At 42.2% G+C, this 25595-nt stretch overlaps 1 protein-coding gene across 3 annotated transcripts in view; it reads left to right on the plus strand.

Moving 5' to 3' along the window:
• LOC140739075 (hyaluronan and proteoglycan link protein 1-like) overlaps nucleotides 1–25595 on the plus strand; it is a 117762-nt gene that overhangs the window by 37302 nt on the left and 54865 nt on the right. The window contains exons 2-3 of one of the 3 annotated variants that reach the window (XM_073067031.1): nucleotides 10965–11142; nucleotides 22051–22194. In XM_073067031.1, the coding sequence (XP_072923132.1) occupies nucleotides 22089–22194 (106 nt within the window). In that variant the 5' untranslated portion in view covers nucleotides 10965–11142; nucleotides 22051–22088. Of the gene's footprint in view, nucleotides 1–10964; nucleotides 11143–21257; nucleotides 21543–22050; nucleotides 22195–25595 lie in introns of those variants that run through there. The other 2 variants (XM_073067028.1, XM_073067025.1) reach the window with 2 other exon arrangements.

Consider the following 25595-nt stretch of genomic DNA (forward strand, 5'->3'; position numbering starts at 1 on the left):
TATTCATTAAGTACCTCTGCTATCTCCTCCAGTTCCATACACATTTTTCCATTCTCACACTTGATTGATGCTATTCTCTCACGCCTTATCCTCTTGCTCTTCACGTACTTGTAGAATGATTCATTCTACAAGTTACCTGAAGTTTAAGTGTATTTCCTGTCACAAGAAGTTTATCAACTTCCATGGCCATCACAAATTCCCATATCAGTAAATCCCAACATTTTCATGCCTGATCTTTTCCTCATGTAGCTACTGCTGGCTAGAAAAATATCATTGATTAACTGATCAAGTGAATAGTGCCTCTTTAGCAAGTTCCATCACTTTCCCCCTCCTTTCAGAATCTACAATTTAGCCAAAACTTTGGAACTCATACCTCATCTTTTGTACTGTTTTCAATGTCCTTCACTGATTTCCTGCATTGGCAGCAGAGCGAGTGGTGACACTTGCGGGCTGACTCCAGCACACCCTTGTGTGTGTTGGTTGTTAATGGGAGCGGCACATTTTACTATTTCAATCTGCGCTTCATTTCACAAGTTTTAGTGTACACTCAGTGTATCTCCTGTACCTAATAGAGTGGCCCCTGAGTGTATGTCCATGGTCCTCTTCTGCTGAAGCCTGTCCACTTCAAGGTTCAACGTGTTCCGAGTTCAGAGATTCTCTTCCACACACCACAGTTATAGCACATGTTTATCTGAGTTACTGCTACCTTCCCGTCAGCTCGAAACAGTCTGGCCAGTCTCCTCTGACCTCTCTCATTAAAACAGATCTCATTAGAAATCATTTTCACCCACAGAACTACTGCTTACTAGATGTTTTTTTTTGTTTACCGCACCATTCACTGCAAACTCTCGAGACTCTTGTGCATGAAAATCCCAGGAAGTCAGCAGTTTCTGATCACCCTGTCTGGCACCAGCAATCGTTCTACAGTCAACACCAATTAGATCCCCATTCTGATACTGGGTCTGAACAACAACTGAACTTCTTGACCATGTCTGCATGCTTTCAGGCATTGAGTTGCTGCCACATGATTAACTGATTAGATATTTGCATTAACAAGCAAATATTGGTTATTAATAAGTATTAGGAACAGCTGTACCTAATAAAGTGGCCACTGAGTGTACAATGCCTTGAAAATGTATTCAGCTGCCAACACTTTGTTAACATAAATAAGTATTACATCCAGGGATTTAGATCAATTTTACTGAGAATTTTTATTTATGAATCATTTCCTCCTTTTTTTCACCTTAGAGCCCAAAAAACTGGGAAAACTATAATGCACAAAAAACTAAAAATTCAAAAACTGAAATGTCAGCAGTTCAAAAGTATTCATCTCTCTTTGCTCAGTACTGAGTTGAACCACCTCTACCAGCTATTACAGCCAGTGGTCTATTTGGATAAGTCTCTATTACCTTTGCACAATGTGATTGAGCAAGATTTTTCCATTCCTCCTTGCAAAATCGCTCAAGCTGTGCCAGGTTAGTTGGGAATGGCAGTGGACAGCAGTCTTAAGGCTTTGCCAGAGATGTTCAATTTGTTTAAGCTCAGGTCTCTGACTGGACCACTCATGGGCATCGACTTTCTGCATTTGAAGCCACGGTTGCTTTGGCAGCGTCCTTGGGTCGTTGGGTCGTTGTCCTGTTAACATAGAACATAGAATAGTACAGCACATTACAGGCCCTGTTAAAAGACAAACTTCCTCCCCAGTTTAAGCTTTCTGGCAGAGGCTTGCAGGTTTTTATCCAGGATCTCTCTGTATTTAGCAGCATTTATTTTCTTATCAATCCTGACCAGATCTCCAGTCCCTGCTGCTGAAGAGGATCCCCACAGCATGATGCTACCTCCACCATATGTTACTGTCGGAATGGTGTGACCTGCCTGGTGCACAATATTAGATTTATGCCACATGTACCACTTAGTGTTGAGGCCAAAATGTTGCACTTTAGTCTCAAACAACACAAGACCTTCTTCCACATCTTTACAGTATCTCCTAAGTAATATGTTGCAAAGTCTTTACAGAAAAGAATATGGGTTTTTTTTTTAGCCAGAACTTCTTCCTTGTTACTCTTCCATAAATACTCTTTGAGTGAAAAGCCTTAGAGATGGTAGAGCGATGAGCCTCATCTCCATTTGCAGCCACTGGCTCCTGCAGCTCACTCAGGGTGACTGCTGCTATCATAGTAGCCTCTCTTACAAGCGCTGTACTTCTCCGGCGACTAAGTTTAGAGAGGGTGGCCTGGCCCAGGCACTGTGGCTATGATTTCATATTTTTCCCACTTTTCACAATGGACTGCATTGACCTCTAAGGTACGTTCAGTGCCTTTGAGGTGGTTTTGTACCCTTCCCCAGATTTGTGCTTCTCTATTATCATTTCCCTGACTTGTCTTGCATGCTCCATTGTCTTTGTTTTAGAACCATAGAACCATAGAACATTACAGCACAGGAACAGGCCTTTTGGCCCTTCTTGGCTATGCCAAACCATTTTTCTGCCTAGTCCCGCTGACGTGCACCTGGACCAATCCCTCCATACACTTCTCATCCATGTACCTGTCCAAGTTTTTCTTAAATGTCAAAAGTGAGCCCGCATTCACCACTTCATCTGGCAGCTCATTCCACACTCCGACCACTCTGTGTGCGAAGAAACCCCCCCCTCCCCGAATGTTCCCTTTAAACTTTTCCCCCTTCACCCTTAACCCGTGACCTCTGTTTTTTTTTTCTCCCCTGGCCTCAGTGGAAAAAATCTGCTTGAATTCACTCTATCTATACCCATCATAATTTTATACACCTCTATCAAATCACCCCTCATTCTCCTACGCTCCAGGGAATAAAGTCCTAACCTATTCAACCTTTCTCTGTAACTCAGTTTTTCAAGTCCCAGCAACATCCTTGTAAACCTTCTCTGCACTCTTTCAACCTTATTAATATCCTTCCTGTAATTAGGTGACCAAAACTGCACACAATACTCCAAATTCGGTCTCACCAATGTCTTATACAACCTCACCATTACATTCCAACTCTTATACTCAGTACTTTGATTTATAAAGGCCAATGTACCAAAAGCTCTCTTTACAACCCTATCTTCTTGTGACGCCACTTTTAGGGAATTATGTATCTGTACTCCCAGTTCCCTCTGTTCTACTGCACTCCTCAGTGTCCTACCATTTACCTTGTATGTTCTACCTTGGTTTGACCTTCCGAAGTGCAATACTTCACACTTGTCCGCATTAAACTCCATCTGTCATTTTTCAGCCCATTCTTCCAACTGGTCCAAATCCCTCTGCAAGCTTTGAAAACCTTCCTCACTGTCCACTACACCTCCAATCTTTGTATCATCAGCAAATTTGCTGATCCAATTTGCCACATTATCATCCAGATCATTGATATAGATGACAAATAACAATGGACCCAGCACTGATCCCTGTGGCACACCACTAGTCACAGGCCTCCACTCAGAGTAGCAATCCTCCACTACCACTCTCTGGCTTCTTCCATCGAGCCAATGTCTAATTCAATTTACTATCTCTCCATGGATACCTAGCGACTGAATCTTCCTAACTAAACTCCCATGCAGGACCTTGTCAAAGGCCTTACTGAAATCCATGTATGCAACATCCACTGCCTTCCCTTCATTCACTTTTCTGGTAACTTCCTCAAAAAATTCTAATAGATTGGTTAAACATGACCTACCATGCACAAAGCCATGCTGACTTTTTCTAATAAGTCCCTGTCTATCCAAATACTTGTAGATCCTATCTCTTAGTATTCCTTCCAATAATTTACCTACTACCAATGTCAAACTTACCGGCCTATAATTTCCCAGCTTACTTTTTTAGCCTTTTTTAAACAACGGAACTACATGAGCTATCCTCCAATCCTCCGGCACCTGACCCATGGATATCGACATTTTAAATATTTCTGCCAGGGCCCCTGCAATTTCAACACTAGTCTCCTTCAAGGTCCGAGGGAATACCCTGTCAGGTCCTGGGGATTTATCTACTCTGATTTGCCTCAAGACAGCAAGCACCTCCTCCTCTTTAATCTGTATAAGTTCCATGACCTCCCTACTTGTTTGCCTTGTTTCCATATACTCCATTCCAGTTCCCTTAGTAAATACAATTGCAAGAAACCCATTTAATATCTCTCCCATTTCTTTTGGTTCCATACATAGCCGACCACTCTGATTTGAAGACCAGTTTTATCAAAACAGTTTTGGTTTGATCTGTTGAAAATCTGCCATACTATTAGACCTTGCAGAGAGAGTGAGTATTTATTCTTGTGATTTCCTTGAGAACAGGTGATCCTCCAATTCTCTACTTGAACAGGTTGGGTGAGTTGGTAAGGTACAGTATTGCATCTGAGGAAAGTTAGTGGAGTAATTACAAAGTGAATTAATATTACTACAGCCCATGCAAATTTGGTTTATAATTATTTGTAAATTATGGACATGTTTTGGAATGTTTCTTTCGATTTGACATGATGCACCATGTTTTGTAGATCAGTTCAAAAATCTTCAATATATTTTAAATTTAGAAAATGAAACAGTAAAGTGTGAAAACAGCCGTGGGATCTGAATATTTCTTTCAAGACACTGTATGTGTGATAAATAAGTCTAAATCTGAATTGGAATCGGAATCTAAATCTGAATTTTCTCGTTCTGTTCTTTAAAATCCTTACAGCCCCACCTCCACAGGCTGTTCCTGGAATTAAATTGCTCTGTTTCATCGTCCCAGGCTCATTTATATAATTCCTTTCCCATAGCTTTCTCATCAGTGAACGTCTTCAGTCAATTTGACCCTGCTGTCTGGATATAGGTCCTCAGAGCATTTCCAAATCAGAATCAGGTTTATTATCACTGTCATATGTTGTTAAATTTGTTGTTTTGCAGCAGCAGCACTGTGCAATGCATAAAATTACTATAAATTACATAAATGTAATGCCTATTACACCATTTACGTCCTCCAGTATTTGCTTGGTGGAAATCAAGCTGGATTGCATTCGCCTGCAGACCGCTGGGGTTTTTGCTTGCCGACAACATCCATTGACTCAGGGACTTGGTCTATATTATATTTTTTGTTTTGGGTCTGTCTGCTTGCTGCTATCTTATATGAGCTCTATATTATATCAGCTCTATATTTGCTGTGTATTGTGTTTTGCACCTAGGTCCTGGAGGATCGCCGATTTGTTTGGTTATATTCATGGGTGTTTATGTATGGTTGAATGACAATTAAATTTGAACTTGAACTTGAAATAAATATCTGACAAATAAACAGTTAATGCAAAAACAGAGCAAAAATACTAAGGTAGTGTTCATGGGTTAATCGTCTGTTCAGAAATCTGATGGCCTGATTCAATTCAATCCAATAAATGGATACAGCCAAACAAGACAGCATTACTCTGGGGTCAAGTTGCAAAGCACGGTACTCATACATAGAACACAAAACACCACACTGCATATATAAGATAGAAAGATATAGCCACTCAATAGTAGTAGTCTCTCGAAGTCCAAGGAAGACGGATGTGTTGCGCAGTCAACATCTGTGGGCACGCATATGACCTCTGAGGCCGAAGTCCGAAGCGCAGATACGGTCGCAGATGGGGCAAGGAGCACCGCCTGTTGGGGCAGGAGTGGACGCCTTTCTGTGTCTTTCTTGACTCGCCTTGAGGCGCTGCATGCGCCAGTTGGCTTGGAAGTTGTTTGCTGCCTTGGAGCATAGATTGTGCCACTTGGACCGATCAGCAGCAGTGAATAATAAACCACTCAATAAAAGAGAATAAATTCAAGTCATCCAATGCCTCCAAAATCTGCAGATCACCACAACAGAGCTTGTCTTCTGCTAAGGGAACACTGGGAAGGGAGCAGCACCAACTGCAGCCTGGACACCCCACCACACCAACCCCAGTGGGGCGCACCGGTTCCAACCCTCTCTCCCAGCAGCTGTAAACAGGCGAGACCATGACTTGAGGCCTAATCCGCACGTACATGATAGCAAACATATATACAGAGATGCTAGAAAGTTAGTGAAATCTGTAGAACTTTCTATGTATATATATATGAACTAAAGTATGATCAGATCGTCACATAAGTCCTAAAACTAGATAAAGAGAACCCAATTAAATAAATAACACAAAAATTTGTACTTATTCATTTATTTATTGAGGAAAATAATCCAATATTACATGTATGTGATGGAAAAAGTATGTGAACCTCTGGAGTAATATCTTTACAAAAGCTACTTGGAGTTAAATATTCCAATCAATGAGATAAGATTGGAGGTGTGGGTTGCAGAGGTGCCCTACCCGATAAAAAGACGCACAAAGTTCTGTTACTGGCAGAGCCTGATCTTTTCAGAAGAGATCTGTTTATGTGAACTATGCTTCAATCAAAACAACTTTCAGAGGACCTTAGAAGAAGAATTGTAGAGATGCATGAAGCTGGAAAATGCTACAAAAGCATTTCTAAAGATTTGAGTGTTCATTAGGTCATAGTGAGAGAAGCTGTCTACAAATGGAGGAACTCTGTACTGTTGCTACTCTCCCTAGGAATGGGCATCCTGCAAAGATCACACCAAGAGCACAACATGCAATGCTGAAGGAGGTGAAAAAGAACCCAAGTGTAACAGCAAAAGACCTGCAGAAATCTCTAGAACTTGCCGAAGGTCTCTGTTCATGTGACCACTATAAGAAAAACACTAAACAAGAACAGTGGTCATGGAAGGACACCACGGAAGAAACCACTGCTCTCCAATACAAAACATAGCTGCACATCTCAAGTTTCCAGAAGACCACCTGGGTGCTCTACAGCACTTCTGAGGCAACATTCTGTAGACAGATGAGGCAAAAGTTGAACTTTTTGGCAGAAATACACATTGCTAGGTTTGGAGGGAAAAGGGCACTGCACACCAACAGCAAAACCTCATCCTAGCTGTGAAGCATGGTGAAAGGAGCATCATGGGTTAGGGCTGCTTTGCTACCTCAGGCCTGCACAGGTTGCAAAGGTTGAGGAAACAATTAATCCAAAATTGTAGTACAACATTTTACAGGAGAATGTCAGGGTAGCAGTCCATCACCTGAAGCTTAATAGAAGTTGGATGATGCAACAAGACAATGATCTGAAAGACAAGAGTAAGGCAACAACAGAATGGTTTAAAAAGAAGAAAATTAGTGTTTGGGAATGGCTGAGTCAAAGTCCTGAACTTAATCCTATAGAAATGTTGTGGAAGGACCTGAAGCAAGCAGTTTATGAAAGAAAGACCACCAACATCCCAGAGTTGAAGCAGTTTTGTAAGGAGGAATGCCTAAAATTTGTCCAAGCTGATGTGCAGAAATGATAATGGTTACTGGAAGTATTTGGTTGAAGTTACTGGGGGTCACACCAGTTACTGAAAGTAAAGGTCCACATACTTTTTCCAACAAAGACATGTAATATTGGATTAGATCATTTTTCTCAATAAATAAATGAACATTTCTCAATTAATAAATGTTCTTGTGACATTTATTTAATTGGGTTCTTTTTATCTAGTTTTAGCAGTTGCGTGAAGATCTGATCACCTTTTAGATCATACTTATGCAGAAATAGAGAATATCCTGCAGGGTTCACAAACTTTCTAGCACCACTGTAGATATCAGTAAACTACAGTCCCACAAAATATATATGTATATAATCCAGACCCTGCTGAGCGAACACTGGGGGGGTGGGGGGTAGCAGCATCAAATCCAGCCCATGTGCTGTGTCCCGGCACCTCCTACATGGTCACTTGACCCATTCTATATCCTTTATAAAGGGGATGTCAGAAGTAGGTTTTTTACATAGAGAGTGGTGAGTACATGAAACGCACTGCCAGGGTTGGTGATAGGGGCAGATATATTAGGGGCTTTAAAGAGGCTAGTAGGCACATGGATGAAGTCAAAATGGAGGGCATACGGGAGAGAAGGGTTAGACTGGCCTTGGAGCTGGTTAAAGCATTGGCACAACATTGTGCGTGTGTGTGTGTGTACTGTGCTATACTGTTCTATGGTCCAGACAGAACAACTTAATTAAATACCAGACTAGGTCATTACAGAAACAAATGATAATCCACAAGTCTCACAGTAAATCCAGTTCTCTATTATAACAGATGCACGCTATAACACAACTGATGAAGTTGCTGACACTTGGAAGTTGTCACTTCTGCATTCCATGTCACCACTTCTAGACTTTGTCCACAGTTCACTGTTTCCACATTGCCACACAATCCACCTCCCTATTCACTGTTAATTAGCCCTCGCCATTCTTCCCCCTTCAACACGACCTATCAGAATCGCTAACTTTTGAGCTTTTAGACCTTTGAACAGGCCCGGTTTCCACAGACTCAGCAGGGAGTGATGAGATGGAAAACTAGGCAGTAAAGTCTAGTCTGTCAGTGTTGAATGGGATCTGCAGAGTGAGTAAATACTGTTTACAGAGATAGAAATAGTCACAGTTCAGGAAGGAAGTGGTTGACCTGATTAAGCTGTTCAGGTACCTGGACCAAGTTGATGTATCCTGATGAATGGCAAGTCATTTTGTACTGAGAGATATTTATAATTAATAGAAGCTTGTTCTGCTCAAAGTAAAACAACACACTAACTGTGTCCTGCAAACTGCTGAGCTTTTAAACGTCCAAGACATCAGGAAGGAAAGAGGCAAAAACTTCCTTATCTCTCAGTAAATGTTATAGCACTCTCCACATACTTTTAGATTCAGATTCAAATTTATTTGTCAAATGTGCATTGAAGCAAGCAATGAAAGGCATTGTTTTCATTGTCAACCAACACAACTTAAAAATGTGCTGGGGGCAGCCCACAAGTGTTACTTCACATTCTGGCGCCCACAATGCTCAGCAGAACAGCACAAAACATGACAATTGGAACACAACAAGCAACAAAGTAACAATAAAATGAGTCCCTTTCCTCCCTCCCGACATACACGGACAGTCCTCTAACTCCAGGACAGCCCTCCGTGCCTCTGGGCCTCCAGTCTTATGCCATCGGGCTGATGGAGGTGTATAAGATGATGAGAGGCATTGATCGTGTGGATAGTCAGAGGCTTTTCCCCAGAGCTGAAATAGTTGCCACAAGAGGACACAGGTTTAAGGTGCTGGGGAATAGGTACAGAGGAGATGTCAGGGGTAAGTTTTTTACTCACAGAGTGGTGAGTGTGTGGAATAGGCTGAAGGCAACGGTGGTGGAGGCAGATACGATAGGGTCTTTTAAGAGGCTTTTAGATAGGTACATGGAGCTTAGTGAAATAGAGGGCTATAGGTAAGCCTAGTAATTACTGAGGTAGGGACATGTTTGGCCCAACTTTGTGGGCCGAAGGGCCTGTATTGTGCTGTAGGTTTTCTAATATCTGGACTTGTTCAACTTTCGGTATCGATCCTCCGTTAGCCAATACCGGGAACATAGTCATACTGCAAAACAAGATATATGAAGAGTGAGTATGTTGGTAAGCCAAGTTAGTAAAGTGATTACTGGTTATTATCAGGAAGATTACTGAAGAACTTCCTCTGGGTACTCTAGTTTCCTCCCACATCCCAAAGAGATACAGGTTAATAAGTTGTGGGCATGCCCCTAGCACAATCCTCGCTGATTTCATTTGATACATGCGTATGTATATATGACAAATAAAGCTAATCTTATCTTTTGATTTGTTTACATAGACAGTCTCAGACAGCGCGAGCATCTCAGTGTACTCCCACTCCACTCATCAACATTTCCAAGTAGGAACACCAGTACACTGTGCAACTGAGGGTTGGACTTACCAATGAACACATCTCAAACAGTTGGGATGCACAACCGTTCCTCCCTCCCCATCATCCAAATATGGCTTCCCCCCCCCCCCCCCCCCGGGCTGAGTGCTGAGCCCCTCGCTGTACACTCTACTCACACATGACTGCACAGCCAAACACCCGAGTAACCACATCGTCAAGTTCGCTGACGACATGACAGTGGTGGGGCTCATCACCAACAACGATGAGATGGCCTACAGAGAGGAGGTGGAAGAGCTCAAGGCCTGGTGCCGGGCCAATAATCTCTTCATCAATTGTCAGCAAGACAAAGGAGGTGGTTATTGATTTCAGGAGAACTGGCACCTCTCACACTCTCTTTTACAACCTCAGCACAGCAGTAAAAACTGCAAACAGTTAAAACTCCTGGGACTGCACATTACACACAAACTCTCATGACCCCAGAATACATTCTACACAGTCCGGAAAGCTCACCAACACCTCTTCTTTTTGTGGAGGCTGATGAGAGCTGGACTATGCACATCAATACTCACGTCATTCTACCGATGTGCAGTAAAGACCATCCTGACAAGCTGCATCACTGCCTGGTACGGAAACCACTGTGGCGGACAGGAAGGGTCTACAATGGGCAGTCAAACTGCCCAACACATCACTGGCACCAGCCTTCCCACCATCAAGCACAAATATACAGAAAGCTGCCAGAAGAAGGCCAGTAACATCCCACCCACCCTGTTCATGAACTATTAGGCCACTCCCATCCGGGAGGAGGCTACATAGCATCCACACCAGGACCATCAGCCACGAAAGCAGTTACCTTCTCCAAGCAGCAAGGCTGATCAACACCTCCACACACTAACCACTCCTCCACACTCCCAGCCACCACTACTTTATCAGTTCCTGTCAATCGCCTTATGTACAGTCACTCCTGTGCCTAGCGTCTCTTTATGGACACACACTCAAACTGTGTATATAAGCTATCTTATGTATTTATAGTTTCATCATTATTTTCTTTATTCTTTATCTTATTGTTTTTTTAAGTGCATCAGATTCAGAGTAACAATTACTTTGTTCTCTTTTACACTTCTGTACTGGAAATTACATTAATCAATGTTGAATCTTAATCAATCTTGAAGTGCAAAGTAAATTTATTATCGAAGTATGTTTATGTCGGCACATACTACCCTGAGGTTAATTTTCTTGCAGGCAAATCATAGTAGAACACGGAAATTCAATAGAGTCAGTGAAAATCTACACACAAAGACTGACAAACAACCGGTGTGCAAAAGAAGAAAATATGCAAATAAATAAATAATACTGAGAGCCTGTGTTGTAGAGTCCTTCAAAGTGAGTCTGTAGGTCGTGGAATCAGATCAGTGCTGAGGTGAGTGAAGTTATCCACACTGCTTCAGGAGCCTGATGGTTGAAGTGTAATGCTGTATATCTGAGCTCATAAAGAATAATCTTTTATTTTGTTTCGGATGTGGATGATAATATAAATTACTGATCCATGGTTTACAGGAATTTTCTAAGACAGATGGAGATAGATTTTATAAAGACGGATTAACTTTATTTGTCACATGTGCATCAAAGCATGCAGTGAAATTTGACTTTTGTGTCAGGAAACAACACATTCTGAGGATGTGCTGGGGGCAGCCCACAAGTTTCACCACGCTTCTAGCGCTAACATAGCATGTACACAACTTACTAACTCTAGCCATGTGTGGGAAGTGAGAGGAAACCAGAGCACCCGGAGGAAACCCACACTGTCACGGGGAAAACGTACAAACTCCTTACAGACAGCGGCAAGAATTGAACCCGGATTGCTAGCACTGTAAAGCATTACATGAACTGCTACATTACTATAAGAATTGATCAATGAGACAAGAGGGGTGTTACATGGAGCTCAAAGCAAGATCTGCAGTTATAACCGACTGGGTTTTAAACATTTTTTATGGATATTTTAATACAAAATCACACACAGCTGGTCATTGTCAGATTTGTTATTTATAATTTGTATATTTAGAATAAATATTTAGTATTAAAATATTCAGTTTAAAATTAAACTTTCAATGTGATGAAAAATAACTTTTGAGGCATTCCGGGTGTGATTTATAATGGTAATGAATTATCAGAAAACTATGTTACCATTTGAGTGGTTTATTAGGGGAGACAGGGTTTAAAATACTTGCAAAATATTTATCAATCAGTACAAGTTCAGGAGAAGAGTTGATGATTCATACATCATGATAAATGATATTTTCATCATTTCACTGGGGATTTCTGCTGTTTCCCGTTCCTTCCTGAAGGTCACCCCACAATCTTCCGGCTGGTGCCTTGAACTCACAGAACAACCATACCAAGCTTTTGAGCCTTGGTTGGGTCAATCAACACCAGCCACAATAGTTTGCACCATAACCATAAACAAAACTCAGCAAGTCAGGCAGCATCTATGCAGGGGAAGAAGAGTTGATGTTTTGGGCCATGAACCTTTATCAAGACGTGGAAAGGAAGGGGACAGAAGCCAGAATAAGAGGGTAGGGTGAGGGGAAGGAGTACAGTCTGGCAGGTGATAGGTGAGACCAGGTGAAGAGGAAGGTGGATGGGGGAGGTGGGGTGATGGGAGAACATAGAACAGTGTGGCACAGTACAAACCCTTCGGCACATAACGTTGTGCTGACCTTTTAACCTACTCCAAGATCAATCTAACTCTTCTCTCCCACATAGCCCTGCATTTTTCAATCATCTAAGACTTTCTTAAATGTTCCCAATGTATTTGCCTCTTCCACCACCCCCAGCACATGAAATGTTGACTGTCCATTTTCGTCCACAAGTTTTAAGGTAGAATGTGCATCTAAATTGATCTGTAATTGGTCTTAGCAAGGACTAGGCCTCAAACCAGGGTATCACCTATTTGCAGCCACCCAGGAGAGAGGTGTCGGAGTGCCAGAGGTGGTGAGGGGTGGAGTCCATGCTGGACTTGGTGCTGCCCACTGGTGTTCTCTCAGCAGAAGACAAGATGTATTGTATTCAACTGAAGACTGCTGCAACATTCACGGACTCAGGGACTTGGATTAGATACTTTTTTGTGTGCGACGGTATTTTACTGTTGTCTTATATGTGCCTTGTGCTGTGTGTGACTGTTGCTACAGTACTGCATTTGCACCTTGGCCCCAGAGTAACGCTGTTTCATTTGGCCATATTCTTGGATATTCACGTATGGTTGAATGACAATAAAACTTGAACTTGAACTTGAAATAATTGATAATAATTTACATGAGCAAGGAACTTTAGTGATAAACAATAAGGTATAGATATGCCTGCCATTTCCCTATGAACCATAACTTGTTAAGGAGCTTGGTTAAAGCCAAGGAACCTGCAATGCAGGGGGCATTGATATGTTTAAGTGAGTTTTCATGGATTTTAAATCACATTGACATTCAGAGAATTTTTAAAACTATTAAATATGATGTAAGTACTCAAAAGCAAATAAAATTGTTAAAATGGAAACAATAAATTTAAGTAAAAATCACTGTATAAAACAAAGGCAATTAAGACAGTTCAGACAGCTATAGGACCTACAGCCCAATTTTTTTCCAGAAAGGTGAAGATAAATAAAAATTGTTGGTCATTTGTAATGAAAGCAAGTTACCTTCCCGCTCGCATTGAAGTTTTTCAGCTGACAGAGCCACTGAGCTTAAAGCATAGCACGTAGAACATTATGGCACAATACCTGCTCTCTAGCCCACGATATTGTGCTAACCTTTTAACCTACTCTAAAATCAATCTAACCCTTCCCTCCTACAGAGCCCTCCATTTTTTTTTATCATTGATGTGCCTCTCTAAGAGTTCCTTAATGTCTCTAATGCATCTGCCTCTACCACTGCCTCTGGCAAGTTGTTCCACGCACCCACCACCCTCTATGTGAAAAAAAATGTACCTCTGGCATCACCCCTATACTTTCTTCCAATCACCATAAGATTGATCTTAGAGTTGGTTAAAGGGTCGGCACAACATCGTAGGCCGAGGGCCTGTACTAAGCTGTAATGTTCTATGTTCTCTGAATACAGATAGCAAGTTACCTGGAAATGTTGGTTTTGAAACTGAGTTCAGAGGTCAGCAGTGTGTCCAAATGCAATTATTAATCAGTTTGTCTCTCTTTAGAACAGAAAACAGTACAGCACAGCCGCACACCCTCCAGCCCATGATGTTGTGCTGAACTATTTAACCTAGTAATTAAATGCCTAACCAAACTAATCCCTTCTGCCTGCACCATGTCCATCTCCCTCCATTCTCTGTACTTATGTGCTTGTCTGAAGATCCACTTGAATATCTCCACCATACTTGCCTTCCCCAACACTCTGCTTCAGACACCCACCAGTTCGATAACAATGTGCCTCGTCCATCACTTTTGAACTTACCCCCTTCTCAACTTAAATGCACGCCCTTGCTTAATAGACATTTTGACCCTGGGAAAAATTATACTGTCTGCCCACTCTATAGCTATGCCTTTCATTAGCTTATAACCTATCAGGTTTCAGGTAAACTAATACTGTTTCAGATGCTGGGTTTTTGCTGTTCTGTATTTCACAGCTTTTGCATGTTCCTTCTCTCTCTCTCTCTCTCTCCCCTCTCTCTCTTGCTCCCTCTCTCTCCCCTCTCTTTCTCCCCCTCTCTCCCACTCTCCCCCTTTCTCTCTTTCTCTCCCTTCAACCAACACCCCTCTCTCCCACTCTTTTTCCCTCTTTCTCTCTCCCTACCCATCTCTTTCTGTCTCCGCCTCACTCTCCTTCTCCCTTCCCCCTCCTCCTTCTCCCTTCCCCTCTCTGTCCCTCTTCCCTCCTTCTCACCCCTTTCCATCTCACTCTCTCCCCATCTTTCTCTCTCCCGGCCATCTCTGCCTCACTCTCTCTCTCCTCTGTCCCTCCCCCATCTCTCTATCTCTGTCTCTCTCTCCCTCTCTCTCCCCCTGTCTCGCCCCCTCTCTTGCCCTGTCTCTCTCTCTCAGTCCTTCTCTCTCTCTCTTGCTCTCTCCCCCTCTCTCTGTCCCTCTCTCTCCCTCTGCCTGTCTCCCTCTGTTTCTCTCGCTCTCTCTCCCCTCTCTCACCCCCCTCTCTCTGTTTTTTTTCTCTCTCACACACACTCTCTCTCTCTCATTCTCCCTCTCTGTCCCTCTCTCTCTACATTTTGTCAACTTTTTTTTTACAATATTAACACTTTGCAGTGACAATGAGTGAAATACATATTTCTGCCTTTATTTCCTGGGTAGAGAGTTAACTTTCTACACACTATGAAGGAAAGCCTGGGCACTTATAAGCCTCTAGACTGCCGTAGTTTCTTTATGGGATACAGATATAAATTTGAACATGACCCAGCAATGTAATAACTTCTGCAAACTTCCAGATGGCCAAACTAATTGCCAGTAAAATTGTCACCAATCATCTTGAGCTCATTATTCCTGACAGTTATTGAAAAATTGTTTGTGATAACAAAAAAGCAAATCATACTTTTCTTGGAACATACAGTTTAATCTGGGTATTGTTGGTAATTTTTGCCTTTTGTAAATAGTACTGGAGAAGATGGCTCAGAATCTTTCTTGGGGTGTGGCAAGCTGTTTGCTGCATGTGTTTCCATGGTGTTATTGGGACAGGGATTCGAGGTTTGCGATTCATTGATAATGAAGGAATGATTATAATTAGTTTTATTTGTCGCAGGATAATGGGGAAGTTCCAAAAACAGTCATCAGGAACAGAGTTAGCAGTCATTTCAAGAGATTTGCTTTACTTGTCACATGTACACCGAAATATCAAAACATACAGTGAAATGCAAAAGTTATATCAATGGCCAACATCTTGGATTGTAATTCTGTTCCTGATTATTGTTTTCATAACTTTCCCAGCAAGTTAAAATGCCTGGTCTGTTGCTCCTATGTAAATACTTGACGATATTGGCATTGATAGAGGATTGGCTCAAAATTGGGATTGACGGTTGGCAACCCATAGTTAATGAGGTGCCATGGTTACCAATGTTATAGTCTCAATTATTTACGAGCTACATTAATGGAGTAGATAAGACCACAGGCCATAAAATATAGGAGCAGACTTAGGTCATTTGGCCCATCGAGTCCAATTCCATCATGGCTGATCTACTATCCATCTCAAAGCTCTTCTACTATCTTCTCCTTGAAACATTTGACACTCCTATTCATCAAGGATCTATCAACCTCTGCTTTAAAAATACCCAGTGATTTGGCCCTCACAGCCATCTGTGACAATAAATTCGACAGATTCACCACCTATGCCTAAAGAAACTCCACCTTATCTCTATTCTAAAGGGACATCCTTGCATTCTGAGGCCGCGCACTCTGATTGTAGACTCACCCACTACAGAAACATCCTCCCCCAGTGGCCTTAATATTCAATAAGATCCCTCCCACCACCTCCCTTACCTTTCTAAACACCAGCAAAGTACAGGACCAGAGCCTCTAAACCTCCACGTACATTAACCCTTTCATTCCCAGGGCCATTCTCATGAGATGAAAGGATTGAGTGTATGGTGCTAAAATGTACACAGGTAGGGAGAAAAGCAAGTTGTGAGAGAACACAAGGAGTCTGCAAAGAGTCAGAAACAGATTGAGTGAATGTGTAATGAAGTTGTCCAATGGGGAGTTGTAAGACAGTCCATTTGTTTAGGAGGAAATTAATAAAAAATCATTAGATTGTTTAAATGGATGTTGATTCCATCCTTTTACTGCACAAAAGTGTTCAGCACATATATATCACTAGAGAGCTTAAGTCTTCAGCACAGTACTGTAGTAATTTTATGTATAGCACTGTATGCTGCCACAAAAAAATCAAATTTCATGGCATATGTGAAGGAGGGAGTGGGAAGCACCAGAGTGACATCCAGTGGTATGAACGAGTGTCACCAATTGGGATCTTCCTTGGTTGCAGTGAATGACACCTCCTCTGCCTTGTCAAGCCCTTTGCTCTCCATGGAGTGTTACAGAACCACCTTCCTGACTGTTAGATTTCACTGTAGATCTCATTTGCCCAGACTGCCGGAGCTGACTACGCCTGCTAGGACAGAGGTGTTCCTATCTCTCCAGAGTATGAGGCTGCCGACTACCCTCACCTGGTTTAGCCTGTTGTCGAGCAGTGTACCAGGGTGTGGCCACTGTCACATGAAAGTGGTTATTTGGAGCCACGTATAAGAGCTGAGTGTCCGGTGGGGACCAAAGGTGAGTGAGCTGCCTCAGAATGGGCATGACAGGCCCCTTCACCAGAGGTCCTATCCCTTTCTGGACACTTACTTGCCCATCCAATGAGATGTTCCTACAACCAATGATCTCACTTTAAGGGCTGTCATGGCCCCATCTGGCAATTCCCCATTACCTCTTTAATTGGGCCCTAATCCCCCTTGCCTGATTTCCAGTCGTTCCCAGTTCAGCAAATTACACACACCTGCCTCCCATCAGTAACTGCAGGATAAAAACCCTGGAATCACAACAAGGAACTGCCAGTTCGTTTGTCAACTCTTGTATGAGTAACCTTGTTTCATGGTTATTTAGGACTGGCAGTTCTAAGTTCTGCATCGTCTCCTGGATTCTCTACGTGAACCTCGTCTCTGTATAAAGACTCTCCGAGATACTGGCTCTCCGTTCGCAGTGGTGCTAACGCCTAACGACTCTGCCTCAGTGCCTGTGTCCTGCACCTGGGTTTGTCCCCAGCCATGTCCTTGTGACAAAGGGACTTTTTCTTCTTATTTCATGTTCTTGTTATTTATTGCTATTTATTCATATTTGCGCAGTTTGTTGTCTTCTTGCCCTCTGGTTGGTTTTTCATTGATCCTGTTATTGTTACTACTCTATAGATTGTTGAGTATGCCCGCAGGAAAATGAATCTCAAGCTTGTATGTGGGGGTACACATGTACTTTGATAATAAAATTTACTTTCAGCTTTGAACTTGATAAATAATTGAGACACCCCTTTATTTATGGATTACTGACCTGAAATTCATTGTTTATCCCATTCCTGAGCCAATTTCTGTCAATGGCCACAGCTTCAAAGTACTTATCTTGATGCACTCTGTTTGTCAGGGTTGGCCATGGATATTGTGCCCCTCCTGCCTGTGATATGCAAGCCAGGGTGGTACGATATGGAGAGCAAGCTGCTGCCCATGTAGCAGGCTACCTCTCTCCATGCAGCTGATGAATCCCAATGAACGGCAGAGACCAATACAGTCTGGCACCAGCGGGGACGCAGGATTCGCCTATAACCATCTCAACATAGGACTGCCTTAGGGACTCCAGATTCTTCATTGGAGTTTACACCCGAAGCCTTCCACGTGAGTGGGTATAGCCAAAGGCTGCGGAGATTTGAGATCAGAGATTTCCTTCTCCTAGATGAGCTGCCAGCCATGGTTGATGAGCCCCATCTGCCCAGACTGACTGGCTTTAAGGCACCCATAACTTGCCTTTGCCCCTTCTAAGCCACAAGTGAATACCAGGAGCTGGACTTGGTTGTCAGAGGCTATTTGAGACACACACCATTAGGAGGAGTTAATAGGTAGTAGGAGCTTATCCCCACTACCCTAACAACCTTAAGGAACTCTTCAGAATACTACACAGGTAAAAACTCAGTAAGCTACAGACCAATCAGAATCAGGTTTAATATTACTGGGCTATGTCATGAAGTTTGTCTTTATGGCAGCAGTGCATTACAATGCATAATAACAGAGGAAAACATGTCAATTACATTAAGAATATAAACACAAAATATTTGAATTAAATAAGGTGTGCAAAAATAGAAATAAAAAAGTAGTGAGGTAGTGTCCAGGGGTTCATTGTCCATTGAGAAATCTGATGGCAGAGGGGAAGAAGCAGTTCCTGAAACATTGAGTGTGTGCCTTCAAGCTTCTTCACCTCCTTCTTGATGGTAGCAACGAGAACAAGGCATGACCTGGGTGATGGCACTCCACCCTCACCATTCGCAACATCCGGTGCTTCCACCAGATTTACAAACTCGCTCTCCGCTCCACATTGATGAATACAGTACTGTGCACCCTAGCTATGTATAGATGTGGCTAATGCTTTTGCAGAGTACTGTACTTTGGTACCAGGCTGTGCGGCGGCACTTGCAGGCTGCCCGCATTGCAGCTTAGGTTGTTAACGCGAACAATGCAATTCACTATATGTTTCGATACGCATGTTATAAGCGAGGCGAATCTGAATCCAAATCTGCATGATTGACTGCGCATTTTCTATCAGGAGCCTCAGGCAGAAATCCATCATGAAATTTGTTACTTGGCAGCAGTAGTGCAGTGCAATACGCAAAAATTACCATCAATCGCAATAAGAATAGACAATAAATTCATAAATAGTGCAAGAAGAGAGCAGAACTGTGAGGCAGTATTCATGGATTCAGGGATCATTCAGAAATCTGATGGCAGAAGGGAAGAAGCTGTTCCCAAAGTGTTCCTGATACCTTGTTATGATCTTATACTTTATCGTTTACCTGCACTGCACTCTCTCTGTAGCTTTTACACTTTATTCTGCATTGTTCCTGGTTTACCTTCTTCTACTTCAAAGTGCTGTGTGATGATCTGATCTGTATGAACGGTGTGCAAGATAAGCTTGTCACTGTATCTCGATATGTATGACAATAATAAACCAATTCTACTTCCAATACTGCATTGGCCTGACTGCATAAGTGGCTCTCTCTCCTGTCAAGGTGGATGGATGGTTAGGGAGACATCCCACTAGACCACAGTTGAAGATCCTATCAGCATAGAAGCAATGTAGTTCATGTGAAGCAACTCACCCCAGTGAGTTGAAAAGTCAAAAAATGATGCCTAAAATTCGATTTCTAATATCATCTTATGTGACAATTTCAATGCACAGCTTGAACATGATTGGAGGAAAGTCTGGAGGTGGTGATGTCACAGGTAGGTTTTTCACAGAGAGAGTGGAGAGTGCATGGAACATATTGCCGGGGTGGTAGTAGAGGGAGATACATTAGGAACATTTAAGAGACTTGTAGATAGGCACATGGATGAAGAAACAATGGAGGGCTATGTGGAAAGGAAGTGTTAGATTGATCTGAGAGTAGGTTAAAAGGTCAGCACAATACTCTGTGTTCTATATTCTATTTTTGAAACTGGCCTCTACAATTATGAAATGGTTTCTGCAGGGAATTTCTGGTTGCCTCATTATAGGAAGGATGTGGAGGATTTAGAGTTGGTGCAGAGGAGGTTTACAACAATGCTGTCTGAATTAGAGAGCATGTCTTATAATGATAGGTTGAGAGAGGTAGGGCTTTTCTTTCTGGAGTGAAGGAGGATGAGAGGTGATTTGATAGAGATGCATAAGATGATAAAAGGCATAGAAAGATTTTCTTCCCCCAGCGTGGAAATGGCAAATACATGGAAGCATAGTATTAAGGTAATCAGATGAAAGTATCTGGGGAGGGGGAGATATCAGAAGTAAGATTTTACTCAGAGAGTAGTAGGTAAGTGAAATGCCCTGTCAGAGGTGGTGGTAAGAAACTCCTTGATAGGCATATGGAGAGAGAAAATTGAAGGTCTATGTCGGAGAGGAAGGTTAGATTGATTTTAGAGTAGGTTAAAGTTTCAGCCCAACATTGTGAGCCGAAAGGCTGTAATGTTCCATGTACTATGTTCAATGTTGCATGAGATAAAAGCAGAAGGTTCTTATGGAGGGAAGAGTTAGATCAGTCCTGGAGTAGGCTAAAGGGTTGGTACAATATTGTTGGCTGAAGGGCCTTTACTGTGCTGCATTGTACTGTTCTACACATTGATTGGTGTTCATTGCTGGCATTTTCTCCAAGAGGGCCCCAGCCTTTGGGTTTGCATGTTTGTGTGCCTCGATGACCCGGAGAGCAATGTTGGCTGTAGTCAGGGCTTTATGCTTTGGCTCTTGGTAGGGTCACCCTTGCTAAATAGATCAAAGGAGAGGTCCACCGGTCTTCCAGGTTTGGGGGTTCAGCTCAGGGCTAACAACCCCGACTGGTAAAACAAAACTGCCACAGAAACAGCAGTGAAGAATCCTTCTACATCTGAGTGCAACGGTATTCCTGAGTCTCCAGCTGGGACTTGCATGACTGACAGTAGTGAAAACCGAGAGGAAGCTACCGACACGATGAAGGAAGCCCTGAACACCATCTGGGATGGAGGACCTTCGTTGCTGCCCTAAACACCAGCGGCATAACAGGCAGTGGAGAGATTGATGGAGTTTTAGGATCTTTCTTTAATGCACTTTGACCTTGTAAAATGAGTGTTGTTCCATTTTAACAATGTCTTTAATGGCGTGGTTCGGTCCATGTGGACTGCAGCACATGCTTATGTATTTCCATATTATTGCCTGTCATTCTCTTGTTCAGCAGCACAAGAACAGCAGCAGGGACAGACAAAGTACCCTGCAACTGCTGTAAGAACGAGTCATAAATGGAATCTGCCTTATTTTGTTGCAGTCTGTTCATTGCAATGCAGTATTCCCGAAGTCTTTCTTAGTACCCTGTATAGCTACGCTGGCATTCAGCTTAAATCTAGTGGCTGTACAGAGAGCCTGCTTGTGCCCCTCTGCTGCATACAGCTTGCTGACTGCGGACATGCTACCTGGCACAATGAGTTTGTGCGTCAGCATTCGAGGTTAAAAATGAATGAAAAATCAATCTGTATGACTGCAGTGCAAGCACTGTCCACTCTAACCTAGTTTCCTCATCTTCTTCTACATTGATACCCCAAGTGATAGCACTGGTTAAAATGGTAAGTAGACTTCAAGAGTTTTAGCTTCATGTTTTGGCTCTGTCTGAAGGGATGAACTAAAATGCTGCAAAGGATTTCCTGCAGTTCTGAACGTGTTACTGATTACTCTGCTGAACTGTTCATTGCACTTTTCATCATCCTTTTAACTCTGGGGTTTTTTAGCCAAAAGTGATCTATATGAAATGGATGTCGTTTGAAAATATTGTGTGCAATAACGTAACTAATACACAAAAGACTGTTTCTACTTGACTCTATAGCACGGCTCTTCTTAAATAACGCAGCAACTGGGTCTCAGCTGCTTTTTTTTTTCTTTCTGTAATTTATGCATGAATTTTGTTAATCTTACAAAAATCAGACTTTTGTTACAATCCGTGCTTCATGTTATTACTTAACCAGTCAAATTTTACTGTGGAGTAGGATAATGCTTATTTGACTGCAGTAGGGTTCAACTCAATTTGCAGCTGCCGGGATCTCTGCTCATTTATTCAATTAACCCAAATACTTTCAGTTTTTCCCACAGTGAAGTGAATCTCTGCAGCCTCAACAATGACTTCTCTGCTGTTACTTGCTCTGCTGTCTGTCTGCTGGGCTGATTCCCATTTTAACCTGAACTCCACAGAGTCCAAGTACTTCAGAACGATCTATGTTGCAGGTAAGGGCACTCGGGATCTGGATTGGGGATGGGGTGGGGGGGGTGGGGGGGTCGCTGAGCTGAACGACTTACCTTCCTTTAAACCAGGCGTTCCCAACTTGGGGTCCACAGACCTCTCGGTTAATGGTAGGGGTTAGTGGCATAAAAATGGCTGGAAATCCCTGCTTTCGCGAGTATCAGATGTATTGTGCACCTACTAATTCTTGTATTTATGGATTCTATTTTCTTTAACTCATTCTGCTTTTAAAGATTATTATTTAATTTATAAAGTATATATTAATTTTTAAAGTATCATAAATTGTGCAGTGAATTCAATTTATTATACATCGTATATGAACTATGAGGTCAAATTGTTTCTGCTTTTTCATGTTTTACCACAGTTCTCACATATCTTGGTGATTATTGTACTTGTACTATTTTAAGCAGCACTCACAAGGTACCAGGCAGGACTCTTCTACCTCTTCCTTCCCTAGCGTATTCTGTTCAATAACATAACACTTGTCTCCTTCACAGTAGGTTCTCAGTTTTTGATCTGTTTTGCCAGCTGTTGTTCCTTTGCCCCCCACCCCGTGAATGCCTCTGATCTAAATGAGATGCTTGGCCTTGAATCAGCACAGATCATACTGCAAGGTTCCAACCTTCCCAGATTTTGCCAGTTCCTTCTGTGTGAAAAGAAATTCACACTTAGCTGGAAACCCAGCGTAGTGTATCACTACGAAACATAGAACACAGAACATAGAAACGTACAGCATAGGAACAAGCCCTTTGGCCCACAACGTTGCACCAAACCAAATAAACTAGTAGTCAAATGGCCATCTAAACTAATCCTTTATGCCTTCACAATGTCCATATCCCTCCAGTTTCCTCTCATTTGTGTGCCTTTAAGACACGTACAGAAATCTTTCAGATAAGGGAAGTAGCTGTGCTTAAGTAAGCATGGCAGCTATTTTGCAAGCCAATTGAACTGAAAAATGAGATGTTTAAGAGGTGAAATTATAATCAGAGAATTTCCTGTCCCTCTGTAATTAGCACTCTGTGATCATTAATAATCACCCAGATCAATGGAAGAGATGAGTAAGAACTTGTTTAGATAACTCACCCATTGGGTGTCTTGTCTTCACAGGTAATATAGTAATGGTCAGAATGCTATGAGCATCTGCTTCAGATTAGCTGTCTTTCAAGTTCTGACATTGCGCAGATAGTACAATTTACTAAACTAAGCATCACATTTGCTAAGGCACAATTATGGAACTGGCACCAAAATTTGGCTGCTTATTTTAAATCAGAGATCTATAAACATCTTTTCAAATACTTTCAGTTTTCTGATCTCATTCTCACTATGAATGTCCAGTCCCTTCTATCCTCCATCAGGAAGGCCTTAATGCTCTCTACTTCTTTCTAGATAACAGACCTAGCCAGTACCCCTCCACCACCACCCTCCATCATCTGGCGGAATTGGTCCTCACACTCAACAATTTCTCTTTCGGCTCCTCCCGCCTTCTCCAAAGCCAAGGTGGAGCCATGGACATGCACATGGGCACCAGCTATGGTTGCTTTTCATTAGCTACATGGAACAGTCCAAGTTCCATGCCTTCAGTGATAACGTTTGTGTGACCGTTCTGCTAATTTTTGATAACTCATGGCTGTTTGCGCTATTGTCTTGGAAAATGTTGGTTGCTATTGTGTTGTCTGTTAAATGCTTGACACCGATCCATAACTAATTCTGGTGAGTTTCACATTCTGGCAGTAAAGAGATTCTGATTCTGACTGATGACTGCACTGGTGTTGCTTCACCTGTCATCTGCGAGCTTGTACGCCTTCCTCTCCTGTCACCCCCCCCCCCCCCCCACACCCCCCACCTTCTTATTCTGGCTTCTTCCCCCTTCCTTTCCAGTGTTGATGAAAGGTCTTAGCCCAAATTCTCAACTGCTTATTCCTCTCCATAGACGCTGCCTGACCTATTCAGTTCCTCCAGCATTTTGTGTGTGTTACTCTATAAACACCTTGTTGAATTCCATTGGCTAAAAAATCCCAGAGGGAAGAACCTTCCTGATCATTGTGAAAAGAGCAAGTTTAGATTCACCTCAAGAATTTTCAGAAACATAACTAATTTTCTTTGCTACACACACAAAATGCTGAAGGAACTCAGCAGCACAGTCAACATCTATGGAAAAGAGTAAACAGATAATGTTTTGGGCCAAGACCCTTCATCAGAACTAATTTTCCTCACTGTGGTTAACAGCTATTGTCCAATAAATAGCACATAGCATCAAATTGGTTCTTCCTTGTTTTCTTTATTCATTTTTTTATGATTTTGATGATGTTTTCACAAAATTATGCCCTTTCTTTTGTTCCAATGGGGATTAAATGTCTTTGCTTATATTCTGCTTACAAGTAGCCAAGATGGACATGCAGCTGATTGAATAATAGGAAGGGGTGATGCAAGTAAAGATTAGGAAAATCAAGCTAGAATTGAACAGAACATTGGATGAACCATATATGGAATACTATCTTCTTATTTTTCTCTAATAAAAATGTATTCGCTTTGGAAGAGTAGGAATTCAGTGCAGAAATAACAGGATAGACAAAGGAGAGTTAGTGAATGTTGTTTACTTGGAACATGGGTTCCCAACCTTTTTTATGCCATGGACCCCTATCACTAACCGAGGGGTCTGTGGACTCCAGGTTGCTAACCCCAACTTGGACTTTCACTAAGTGCCACACATGATGCTGCTAACCGAGATAAGATCCCATGTAATTACAGGAAAGGTACAATCATGGATAGAAGATTAGGTGACTGCAAGAGGCAGAAAGTGGGAATAAAAAGGGCCTTTCCTGGTTGACTGCAGATCACTAATGGTGTTCCGCAGGGTTTGGTATTGGGACCGTTGATCTGGATCATGGAATTGATGGCTTTGTGGCCATGTTTGTGGATTGCACTAAGATAGGTGGAGGGGCAGGTGGTGTTGAGGAAGCAGAAAGTGTGCTGTAGGACTTAAACAGATTGGGAGAACGGACAAAGATATGGCTGATAGAATACAATGCAGGGAAGTGTATGGTCTTGCACTTTAGTAGAAGGAATAAAGACATAACACTATTATCTAAATGGCAAGCAAATTCAGAGATCAGAGGTACAGGGACTTGGAGTCCCAGTGCAGGATTCTTTAAAGATTAATTTGCACATTGAGTCATTAGTAAGCAAGGCAATTGCAATATTAGCATTCATTTCTAGAGGAGCAAGGATATAATACTGAGGATTTATAAGGCATTAGACAGACTGCATTTGGAGTATTGTGAGCAGTTTTTGGCTCCTTATCTAAGAAAGGATGTGCTGGCATTGGAAAAGATACAGAGGAAGTTCACAAGAATGATTCCGGTAATGAAAGGGTTAGCAAATGAGG

The sequence above is a fragment of the Hemitrygon akajei genome, chromosome 2 (assembly GCF_048418815.1).
Source record: "Hemitrygon akajei chromosome 2, sHemAka1.3, whole genome shotgun sequence".
Lineage (NCBI taxonomy): Eukaryota > Metazoa > Chordata > Chondrichthyes > Myliobatiformes > Dasyatidae > Hemitrygon > Hemitrygon akajei.